Source organism: Alosa pseudoharengus, unplaced genomic scaffold (assembly GCF_046254945.1).
Source record: "Alosa pseudoharengus isolate Yale_2024_CS ecotype anadromous, Long Island Sound unplaced genomic scaffold, YU_APseudo_1.1 YU_APseudo_1.1_scf_24, whole genome shotgun sequence".
Lineage (NCBI taxonomy): Eukaryota > Metazoa > Chordata > Actinopteri > Clupeiformes > Clupeidae > Alosa > Alosa pseudoharengus.
The window spans coordinates 904348-917173 of record NW_027468689.1 but is presented as its reverse complement, the minus strand read 5'-3'; the positions used below and the strand labels follow the sequence as shown (position 1 = coordinate 917173).

The window sequence follows — 12826 nt, the reverse complement described above, 5'->3', positions numbered from 1 at the left end:
AGGAAAATGTACTTCTATTCACATAGTTTCACTAATGTGTGTGAAATACCAAAAGAGCCAATAATGCTGGAAGTTGAACAAAAAGGATTGTTCACCACAATGCTTAAAATGACTTGAAGTTTCAAAGGGCTGTAGTTTTGCAACGATTAGTTATACAGATATACTATTTAAGATCTATGCATGGATTTGGTCTACAAACACCTGTGATTGGAGAGGGTCACCTGCCAAATTGCGCTGAAATTGGGTGATTTCACACGGAATGACCCTTATGTGAGATCAATACCTATGTTACCCAGGAGACACACTGTAAAATGACTCTTATGTGAGATCAATACTTTACAAGATACAGCCAGTTTTACGGGGGGGGGGGTGTCGATTTTGTTCGGCCTCTTTTTTTTGTCAAAGTTCACAAACCCATAGCGCACAAACTAAACCATGTAGGAGGCTCAAATTTTGCATGCTGGTACATAAATAGGAATAGTAAGTAACAAAATCATCACGTTTGGTCTGGATGATCCTGCATGGTCATAGCTGTCCCTCAAAGTTGATCAACATTTTATTGGAGTTTTTGGCTGGGCTCTGTTTAGGCCTTCAGAAGAATTTATTTTGCTTATTTAGATAAGTAGAAACACTCTCACAAAAAGCAATCAACAAAAAAGAAACCCCCATTTCTTCTTTTTGGCTTGGGCCTAAGTGTGAAGGGGCCCACTTGCGCTGTTTGGCAACATACTTCAGCCTGGCCCTCCTCTCCTCCTCAGTAATCTACATGATTTTTCTTTCTCTCCTTATTTATTTCTTTGTGCCTGAAGTTATCAGACATTTCTGGAGATTCCATAGGCCTAATGGACACTTCATAGTAGACTATTAGAATAAGTCTAAATATTTGTTGGACCAAACCAGGTAATAAATAAACTTGGGTAGGGTAGACTAGGCTTTAATTTGTAAAATTGGTTTGAAATGTTTTAACCTGCAGCTAGGCTACTTACTGATTGTGGCATTGTGCTAGTGTGTCAAGCCACTGAGTGCTTCTTAAAAGACGGCATTACCATGTCAAACACTGTTTTTGTCTCTGAACTCGACAAAATTGTTTAGGAGCATTTAAATCAACTATTTAGTTATTCACATTAGCCTTTGCTATACTAATAAAGTATACCTATTTGCTTCACCTTTTGTCAATCTAGATGGCTCAAATTGCACGTATTCTTCATCAAATGAACTCGTCCTGTCTATATTTCTGTCCAATATCGCTAACTTTAACCACAGCCTATGCTACGTTGCTACACCAATCTCAACGTCTTTTTCTGACATAAGTTGAACGTTTCAACTAGCCCACCTGTGACCTCAATAAGCATCTCTCCTCGCCAGGCTCACATTCCAGCTGACATTTCAGACGCATATATAGTCACACAGACAGGGAGGCTATTCCAGCGCAAGCGTTCTGTTTGCGTTGCATCCGCGGCAAAATTTAGCTTCCACTGTTTAAATAGGCTAAATGCATAGGGGCTGCATTCACATAATCGTTGCTGGATCAGACAAGTTTTTAATTGGGCTCTTGTCTTACAACGCATCAAGATGCGTTCGCGTCTGCGCGTGATTTGTAAACTCAGTTGTAACCCCATACCCCCCCCACCCCCACACACACACAATTTTCTCATCGGATCTGCGCGAACCATGTAAGTCCCCTGTTTTGGATTCAAAACTGCGAATTTCGCCGAAAGGTGAGGAGTTTTCATGTCTGAAGACTACAGAAAGAATACAAACATTTCCGTTTCCGGCGGCGGAGTAATACCATACCTCACAGCATATCCAATACAAGTCAATGGAGTTGCGCAAAAACTACGGTATGGGAAACACTGGTGTGTGCAAGAGAGAGTGATAAAGAGTGTGTATGTAAGGGCTAGGTGTGTGAGTGTACATTTGGGAAGTGTGTGTGTGAGAGGTATAGAGTGTAAGAGGGGTGTGTGTGTGTGAGGTATAGAGTGTAAGAGGGGTGTGTGTGCACATATTAGTAATGAGTGTGTGTGTGTGTGTGTGCACATATTAGTAATGAGTGTGTGTGTGTGAGGTAAAGAGTGTAAGAGGGGTGTGTGTGTGTGCACATATTAGTAATGAGTGTGTGTGTGTGTGTGAGGTATAGAGTGTAAAAGGGGTGAGTGTGTGTGTGTGTGTGTGTGTGTGTGTGTGTGTGTGCACATACAGCGGGGAAAATAAGTATTGAACACGTCAACATTTTCTTCGGTAAATATACTTCCAATGAGGCTATTTGCATACATTAGTATACCAGACATTAGTATTAACTCAGATAATCCACCCATATAAAAAAATCCAAACATTAAAGTCCATAGGTAGAGTTATGTGTAATAAAGTGGAATGACACAGGAAAAAAGTATTGAACACGCCTGCTGAAATTTCTTAAATACTTTGTAGAAAAGCCTTTATTCGTAATGACAGCTTTAAGGCATTTCCTGTATGATGAAACTAATCAGTCACAGTATTCTGGTGTGAGTTTGGCCCATTCTTTTAAACAGATAGTCCTTTAATATTGAAGATTCCAGGGGTCCCTCTTGTGAATCCTGATCTTTAGTTAACTTCCAAAACTGTTCAATTGAATTAGTCATTGAATTAAAGTCCTTTCTCTGAAACCAATTGAGAGTTTCCTTTGCTGAATGGTTTGGATCATTGTCCTGCTGGAAGGTCAAGCCATGTCTCATCCTCATCATCCTGGTGGATGTAAAGATTCTTCCGGAACAAAATGACTCCATTCATCATTCCTTCAACTGTATGAAGTCTGCTAGTACCATGAGATGAAAAACAGCCCACACCATGATGCCACCACCTCCAAACCTCACTGTTGGTAGGGTATTTTTAGGGTGATGCACAGTGCCATTTCTCCTCCAAATATGGTGTGTAGTATGACATCTGAAAAGTTAAAATTTTAACCAGAATACATTCTCTCAGTATTTCATAGGATTGTTCAAATGTTGTGTAGCAAACTTTCAACGAGCTTTGACATGTTTTTCTTTAGCAATAGAGTCATGCGGGATGAGCGTGCATAGAGGCCATGGCGGTGGAGTGCATTACCTATGATTTTCTCTGTAACAATTGTACCTGCTGCCTCCAAATCTTTCTGGAGCTTTCTCAGAGTGGTCCTTGGCTCTTGGGCTACTCTTCTGACTATCCTTCTGACTTCCTGGTAAGAAATCTTGCAAGGAGATCCTGTGCATGGCCAGTGGATGATGTAGTGATGTTCCTTCCACTTGCAGATAATGGCTCCAATACTGCTTGCTGGATGATTCTGAAGTTTTGAAGTGCATCTGTAACCAGTTCCATTGATATGTTTTGCAACAATAAGGTTGCAAAGGTCTTGGGAGAGCTCTTTGCTTTTACCCATCATGAAATGTTTCTTGTGTGACACCTTGCTAACAAAAAACCTTTTTATAGCCAACAGTATGTACTAACCCAGCTTATATCAATTTGTACAGATAGGAGGGATAATTTCTCTAACTACTTATAGATTCCAGTTTGTTCCTTGCCATTCTTTGGATTTTTATATATGTGTGGATTACCTAAGTTAATACTTATGTCCGGTGAAAATTTCATGCGAATAGCCTCACTGGAAGAATACTTACTGAAAAAAATGTTGACGTGTTCAATACTTATTTTCCCCGCTGTATTAGTAGTGAGTGTGTGTGTGTGAGGTATAGAGTGTAAAAGGGGTGAGTGTGTGTGTGTGTGAGGTATAGAGTGTAAGAGGGGTGTGTGTGTGTGCACATATTAGTAATGAGTGTGTGTGTGTGTGAGGTATAGAGTGTAAAAGGGGTGAGTGTGTGTGTGTGTGTGTGTGTGTGTGCGCACATATTAGTAATGAGCGTGCGTGTGTGTGTGAGGTATAGAGTGTAAAAGGGGAGAGTGTGTGTGTGTGTGTGTGAGGTATAGAGTGTAAGAGGTGTGTGTGTGTGTGCACATATTAGTAGTGAGTGTGTGTGTGTGAGGTATAGAGCTAGAGTGTAAAAGGTGTGTGTGTGTGTGTGTGTGCACATATTAGTAATGAGTATTACCATTGGCCATGAGAAACTTGGGGATGAGATCCACATTCCAGTCACGGCCCTTCCCCATGGAATCAGGTGGACTGCCAGGCATGTTGAACCGTTTATAGAGCTGCAGACACACACACACACATTAAAACCTTACTGACATACTATGTTTCTCTATGTCTTTAATGTTTCATGTTTTGGTATGACCATGTGCACAATATGTAGTTCAAACCATCAGATCACTGAAATGTGTGTGTGTGTGTGTGTGTGTATAACTCACATCCTCCAGGGGTGTTATGGAGGCGCTCTCTCCTCCGTAGTAGTGTGTGTGTGTGTGTGTGTGTGTGTGTGTGTGTGTGTGTGTGTGTGTGTGTATATAACTCACATCCTCCAGGGGTGTTATGGAGGCGCTCTCTCCTCCGTAGTAGGTGTTGCGGTCCATGTGCAGCACCTTCTTCCCCTTCACGGACATGATCCCTGACAGGATGCATTCCTATTGGGCAGACAGTGATGAAGGGGGAGGGGTCAAGCACTTCCTATCAAGACAGCAGACTAAAGCAAAGTCCTTTTAGGCAAGTCCCTCCACTCGGCGGCCATGACAACGCTTTTTGGGCACTCGTCGGGCATTCATTTCGGCAGAACTGCGCGTGCGCAAGGCTTCACGACACCAATCTTGCTCCAGCAGCGAGATCACAACACATGATTGGCACGATGTCTTCACAACACACCATATGACTGGCTCAATGTATTCACATCACACCACATGATTGGCTCAATGTATTCACATGTCGACGTTTTGCCGAGGAAGGGGTGGGATATGTGTAGACAACGGCCATATTGGCGTTACAAACTAACCCCATGCATTTCTATGGAGGGTGTTTTGAGTGCTGTGTCTCCACACTAAAGTGGCTACTATGCAAATACATAGAGATCCTCCATCACCAGAACAGGCTATAGAGTTGTATACAGACAGAAGGTGTTCCTGTTCTCTAGGTGGAGAGGAAGTGTGTGCGACCGCTAACAGTGGATATGGTTCATGAGAAGATGAACAATAGCGTATGTGTGTGTGGTCAGAATGTACATGAAGGTTGGAATGTGTGTGTGTGTGTGTGTGTGTGTTGTGATCACTTAGCAGCAGTTATGGTTTATGAGAAGGTAAGCAGTAGCCCTTCTGTTTGGTCAAAGATCAACATAAAATTGGAATGTGTGTGTACGTGTGTGTGTGTGTGTGTGTGTGTGTGTGCGTGCGTGCGTGCGTGCGTGCGTGCGTGCGTATATGTGAGAAAAAGCAGTGGAAATATCTGAGCAGATAAAAGATGCCCAAGTTCCTAAAAGCTCTGAGTGCAGCTGGGATTCCTCGATGTCATTTATATTGGATCTAAACCCAGGGCTAGTGTGTGTGTGTGTGTGTGTGTGTGTGTCTGTTTTGCATTAACAGAAGGAAGAATGTCAAAGGCGGAGAACGGAGAAGTCTACTTAAAATTCCTGTGCGGTTTCCCTTTGGAAGGAAAAGGCTTTACGGGGAAAGCTCAGAACAGAGTGAGGATGAGGCCTTATCACAACATTAGCTACCAAGCGTACAAATACACAGAACACAACAACACACGCACCAAACTGCCGTCAGCTCACAGAGTATATAGACTACAGGTTAAGGTCTAGGTTGGCACGGTCACATGAGGTTGCGTTTTAGTTTCAGTAACTAGATGGCCTGACCCCAGAAATGAGCAGACAACTAGGACCATTCTGGAACTTGAAAAAAGGGGCGGTACCTCTCTCGAAGGCACAAATTAGTTAGCCTATATAGCGTCATAACATGAATATGTCTCCAGGTGCTTTCAGTTAGACTTTATCTCGCCATAACATGAATATGTCTCCAGGTGCTTTCCAGAGTCAAAATAATATAGGTGCACGTGTGTATGTGAGTGTGTGAGTTCAAGGAAATGAGCTTGTAATGAGATTAAGAAAGCACTTCAACGTCATGTGATGCCAAAAGTGGACTACAAATACACACCTCTCTATTCGCAATACCAATGTACAATCTCAGAGTGATACTAAGACTGCATAATATCTCAGGAATTCACTGGATATGTAAAAAGCTTTCTACAACATAAACATTAAATGCCAAAGCAGTGTCAGTGTTTCAACAATGTCTGTAGGATAAAAAAAATCTAGCTACACTCTACAAAACTCGCACTAAAACAAAAGCAAGGGGAAGTGTTGAGATTATTTTTATCACCTCATGCATCTCTCTCTCTCTGTCACATACACACCAAAACACTTCTGTAATTCACAGTAGAGTTACTGTGAGAGCCTTTGAAGTTTTCCATTATTAAAAAAGAAAGAATGTAACAACAGAATAGCAGACCGTCACCAAACTCCATACACAGTTTACTACCCCATCTTATGTCAACATAAACACCATTACCTTGTTTTCAAAACAACACAAGTCACTATCACACATAAAAAATAACAAATAATATTAGTGTGCTTGCTGAAAGCTAACTTCTGAGCCGTATGCCCAATATTCTAAAATGAGGTACATGACGTTAACGCATGACATTAATTTCCGCCACATTGGATTTTAGCGAAAGCGAAACTACATTTTCACAGGTCACAAATTTTGTCCCATCTTCACCAAACTTGACGTGTATGATCTTCAAACCATGCGTCACAAAAGTTAATGAAAGTTAATAAAGTTAATGGATTTATGATTTTTGAAAGTGTTTACCCATCAGAGCTAATCGTAATCAACAGCGAAGTGGGCAAACAGGAAGTGAGGTCATATAGCAGCAAAACCTTCATGTAAGAAAACCAAACTTCGCGCAGGCTCGGGACCCGATCATGATAAGGCACATAAAATGTAGTGCCCTTTGACCTTTATGGGACACGGCAAATACTATAAAATCGCAACAGCTCCAACAAAACATGAATAAGCACCGACTCAAAGATCCTCACACTAGTGGAGGATTATGGGACAGAAACCTGAGATTTGGCACAGTCAAGAGTCAACGTGGTGCACAACATAAACCTGTTGTTGCAAAGCAGCCCTTTCAGTCCACATTTCAAACCCTTATTTCACCATGGAGTGGGTGTTTATATTTGTAAGCAACCCAAACTTTTAAGATCACGATAGCTCAGAGCCAGGCTGTCTGCCACACTTCTATAGGTGCCCTACTCATTGGGTGCTCAAGTCTTGTGGAAGCTACCTAATCAATATCAGTAACTTCAAATGGAAGGACACCCAATATAGGAGTGTGTGTGTGTATGTATGTGAGTGTGTGTGTGTGTGTGTGTGTGTGTGAGCTTTTACATATTATGCTTTTTCTTCGCTTTTATACAGTCAGCACATTTCCCTCACTAGTTTCAACTGACTTGAATGTTGTATTTGAATTATTATCATTATAAAAACTAGCCTATGTTTGTTTTGTCCTGTCTGTCCAGCAAGCTCCTTTTACATTTCCATAAGCAGACTTGAGTATTTCTGATCAAGGCATGGTATGAGAGAATAGCAGAGTCCAATGACAGCTTTGGGCTGATCCCAGTCCAGCATAGAGATGCAGATGCATGGTGTCCTGCTCAGTCCTGCACATTTGTACTCCAGCATGCAAACATGCTGTGACCGACATGTGACTTGTATATGGTGTCTGAGGGTGTGGCTAGGTGACCGACATGTGACTTGTATATGGTGTCTGAGGGTGTGGCTAGGTGAGAGACATGTGAGTCCAGTGGCGGGCGATGGGCAAACTCGGTGCCCGCAGGTGCTCAACGCAAACAGAGGAGATTGGTGATTACATACGAACCTACATGATTACCCTTAATGAAATGGAGGGAAACACGGCTCTTCATCTTCATTTCTTCACATGCAGCTGTAAGGAAATCAAGCTGTAAGCAACTTCCCAGAGTCAGTCATTATGACACACATAACAGATGACTGGTCATCTGAACAACACTACTGTTTGTAACTCTGGCCCAAACCCTACTTTAGTCCTCACAGTAACTCTGGCCCAAACCCTACTCTAGTCCTCACAGTAACCCTGGACCAAACCCTACTCTAGTCCTCACAGCAGACAGATGACTGCTCATCTGAACAACACTCTACTGTTTGTACTCTAGTCCTCACAGCAGCACCCTAGCATGCACCTTTCCCCCTTCGGCACGAGGCTGGTCAGGTGACGTGGACTGGTCCCGTTCTGTGAGGTTAATGATGGACGGGTAAGCACAATGACGCGACAGGTGGGAGCGCTAGCATGCTAAACCTTAACAGGTGGGAGCGCTAGCATGTTAAACCTTAACAGAGTGGCCATTAAAGAGTGTTGACTGGGCAGAGTCCTCCTCCTCCTCACCGGCCCAGAGCACATCTCAGCACCCAGGCCTCAGATTCAGAGGCCGTCTACACGACACCGCCGGGTGGATTTTCTCTTACCGCTTTCACACCTAACGACTCCGGCAAGAAAAAACCTCGCGTGTACACACAGAGGTGTAACCGGCTAAATGTGCTGTAGTGCATATGCCAGACCAGTCGATGGCGCCGCTGTGCAGAAGCTTCACGATAAATTCACGTGAATCGCGTAGAAGAAAACATTGTTGAAACAGTTTGTTAAGCCAGAGAATGTCTAATAAGTGCTCTGGTTAAGCAGTCGCATGAAATAAGGAGACTACAGACAATTCGGTTTTCAATTCAACTGTTAAACTAATAAAGTTCATTTTCAAGGTATGTGACTGCTATGTGAAATTTCAAACGCTTAGCCTACGCATTGCATTAGGTCTGAGCACCACTGGAGAAAACACTAACATGCAGTAAGCTAATGTTTAACTAAGTTAAGCTAACGTGTGCTTCTAACTTAGCCACTAAAGGCTGATAGGCTACATTGTGCACATAAATCATGACAGGAGAAAGAAAAACATTTGAATATGATAAATAAATGGTTTGGTTTGTTTTGACAAGCAACATGTCAGGTCGAGCCTTGGCTGAGTTGAGAGGTGGGGCAGCATGTGTGTCGTCATAAAGTTGCCGGCTTCACACCCACAGGCGTCTTCACGGCACGGTCTAGCCGGCGGTTTCAAAAGTTCCCACTTCGGAAGCCGGTTTCAAAAGCTATCGGTTTCAGTCTCCTAAACTGCCGGCGTCGTGTACATGCAAGGCGTAACCGTTAACAGAACCTCACCGGTTTCACAAAAACCGGCGTCGTGTGCACGGCCCCTCAGAGGACCCTTTTTGTCGCTGGCACTTCAATGCTGACATCCTGCTGAGCTATGACCTATCAAGCTGCTGTGATTGGTTGATGGTTTATTGGTCGATCGGTTACAACTGATTGGCTGTCAGGGGGCGGGTTGTTAGAGCTGATTGGCTGTCAGGGGGCGGGTTGTTAGAGCTGACTGGCTGTCAGGGGGTGGGTTGTTAGAGCTGATTGGCTGGCTGGCTATCACCCAACCTCACTCTTCCAACTCTGCTTATGCATTTTAGTCCTTATGAACACAAAACCCATCACCCTACACTCCCTGTTCAAATAGAAAACAAAACAAATGTAGATCATGGGAGAGGGAGAGAGAGAGAGAGAGGGGGGGAGAGAGAGAGAGAGAGAGCAAGAGAGAGAGAGAGAGAGAGAGCCAGAGGGAGAGAGAGAGAGAGCAAGAGGGAGAGAGAGAGAGAGCAAGAGAGAGAGAGAGAGAGAGCAAGAGAGAGAGAGCAAGAGGGAGAGAGAGAGAGAGAGAGAGAGAGAGCAAGAGAGAGAGAGAGAGAGAGCAAGAGAGAGAGAGCAAGAGAGAGAGAGAGCAAGAGGGAGAGAGAGAGCAAGAGAGAGAGAGAGAGAGGGAGAGCAAGAGAGAGAGAGAGAGAGAGCAAGAGAGAGAGAGAGAGAGAGAGAGAGAGAGAGAGAGAGAGAGAGAGAGAGAGAGAGCAAGAGAGAGAGCAAGAGGGAGTGTAAATATGAGTGAGGGATTCAAGTAACAGCAAGTAGGGACAGGCTGGTCTTATCCAATTATCTGCAGCCTTAAAAATGCGTGATTGGCTCAGATTGTTTTCAGCTCTTCCTTCACCACCTCAGCCCTTTCACACACACACACACACACACACACACACACACACACACACACACACACACACACACACACACACACACACACACACACACACACACACACACACACACACACACACACACACACACACACACACACACACACACACACACACACACACACACACACACACACACACACACACCACTCTGATGCCCTTTCTGCCCTGACCTGGGGTCAGCTTAGATTCTGTGGAAAGGAAAGAGGTGGACAGGAGACAGTCGACAGTTCTGGGAACAGGAAGCAAATCTAGCAGAAGCTCCACTTCCCACCTTCTCTTGGCACAGAGAGTGAGCTGCTGATAACTCCCCTTCACTTTCAGTTCCCTCACCAAGGAGAAAAACACCCCACCCCACACTACGACAACTACCTAACATACACACACACTGAAATGTGGCCTCCTCCATTTGTCCCCAACTTAAAAACAAAATGTCACACACACTGCACACTACATACTTCCTAAGCAACTTCCTTTTCCTTTTGGAACTGGAACCTGGCATGTGTGCTATGTGTGGGGAAGGGGGGGGGGGGGCACAACTTATAAAAAGTTGACTGGAAGAGGAAGAAATGAATAAGAATTCTTAGCGAACCGTTTTGCATGCGATTCAGCTATGACAGGCACGTTAAGTGCATTATTTCGTGCATCAGAACTGGTGGCGTGGAGCGCGCTCATTACTGACAATCATTCCAGACAAACACGGCCACTAGACAATCAGCAGACCGGAAGCTGTTAACCACCCGGCCTGCCAGAGTCCACCAGAGTAGCCTTGCACTGTAACTCTTATCACGAGTTTTTCCATCTCATGGTGTCTGTGGGCATACATTTGCGCCTTACTGTAGAGTTGACAAACTGCTGATTCGCCCATCAAAATCCATATCCATAACAGGAGACTTATTTTAAGGTGGGCGACTGGACAGCTCGCCGGCTAAACATGAAATGCATTGTGTTTTACTCAAAGAAAACATCCGGTATGGAACGCCAAGCTATGAAAATATCATCTGTGCCGACAAAATTCCTGCCTGACACATTAACGTCGTAAGGGGACGTATGAGGTCAAGTCAAAAACTTCCGGGCGTGACTGTGTTTATGCACTAATACGTTAAACGTAATGAAATGGTACGGAGTTAACTTTTCCAGTGCCCTGGATTCGTCATGGCTCAAAGTTTGAAAACCTCTCCCCACCCTGGTTACTCCTTCTGGACAGATGATGATGACTTGACTCACTCAAACTATCCAAGTGATTTCATATTTCCCCGTTTAGTTGCACCGAGTCAACACCCAACGTATACCACAACGTGACCGTATAGCAAGTGCTTTATGCACAAAAAAGATCCAAAACAAACAAGTTAACGTTAGTTAAAGTTACTTAACACGTAAAGTTGGCCTTTGTATGTGACATAACTTGGTATCGTCAAATCTGGCTAGCAAGCGAGCTAGCCAGCTAGTCAAGTCTGAGGATTGCGAGCTAATCTGTCCAGTGTGGTTGTGCTAGCTAACTCTAATTAAGTTAATGAGTGCATGAATTGATATTGTAAATTCCAAAGCCAAACTTACGTTACCATACATGACAATGACGGCATATGCAGCCATATTTCATTAAAAAAACGGGACAAAATCACTGTTGAGGCCTAGTGTGGATAGTTAGCTCAGAAGCTATCTTATCCGGCGCTACCACAATTAGCTCGTTTTCGACATCTAGCTAGTCAAAATTAGCTCGACAGTCAACGTAGACGCCACCGCTAGCTTGCAGGCTAGCTAACCAGGCAGTGTAAACGGGCCATCTGCGGTTATTATAGATTGGCACGGGTTGCAAATCACTAACATTGGAAAGATTACACAATGTGCATCGACTGAAAAAGAGGTAATACCGTCAGGCCGGTCCCCAGAACAATGACGTCGTATTCTTCATTCATTTTCCCAGTTAATCACCCCGCTTTTCCCGTGTCTCGGGTCGAAGAAAATGGAGATCTAGTAGAGGAATGAAAGGGCTGCTTTGCAACGTCAAGCGGGTCTGCTACACGACAGGGGAGGAGCTAGACTATCCGTCAGCCGCGCAAAGGAAACGTGTACTGTCAGCGATAGGCGAGGTGACTCACATATTGGCAACATGTGGCGTTTATTTCTAACATTGTATAAAAAAAACTCTTATATGTATTAAACCATTATTGACGTTTGGAGAGCACAGTGTACCACTAGTGCGTTCTACGGTCTGATGGCTGTGAATTACCAACATGTAGCCTAATGTTTGCATATGGAATTTCTCATATCCTGTTACTTCCTCCATTCAAGAAACTGCCCACGCACAATGGAAACTCACAGTATATTGGTTTGGTTAAGACTTTTATTGTTTACTTATTGTACAGATGGCCATCACTGGAGCAGGTCTGTCTTGACAAGCAGGATTCTCTCCCTCCCTCCCTTCCTCCCTCAAACACACTCACACATACACACTCACTCACACACACCCTTCTGGCGTGCGACGCACAAAGACAGTACAATAGTGAAGCAGCAGGTCACATGACTGCAGTACACACACAGGGTCAGAGGGACAATCTGGCGCAGTCTGCTGCTGCTAATCCCCCACATGCTGCTCCCATGCCAGACAGACAGCTCCAGGGGAGTTAGCATCAGGGATGGATTAGGCTACTGCACGGGCCTACGGGGCCCAGGCCCAGGGGCCCAAGGGGTCAGGGGGCCCTGAAGCCCAAGCCTT

General features: G+C 44.2%; 1 protein-coding gene across 2 annotated transcripts in view; it reads right to left on the bottom strand.

Moving 5' to 3' along the window:
• Positions 1-12127, bottom strand: part of gdi2 (GDP dissociation inhibitor 2) — a 27757-nt gene extending 15630 nt beyond the window's left edge. Inside the window, exons 1-3 of one of the 2 annotated variants that reach the window (XM_076302759.1) lie at positions 11982-12127; positions 4420-4527; positions 4059-4158 (exon numbers count right to left, since the gene is read on the bottom strand). In XM_076302759.1, the coding sequence (XP_076158874.1) occupies positions 4059-4158; positions 4420-4527; positions 11982-12026 (253 nt within the window). In that variant the 5' untranslated portion in view covers positions 12027-12127. Of the gene's footprint in view, positions 1-4058; positions 4159-4314; positions 4385-4419; positions 4528-11981 lie in introns of those variants that run through there. The other variant, XM_076302760.1, reaches the window with a different exon arrangement.
• Between the last annotated feature and the right edge of the window lie 699 nt (positions 12128-12826).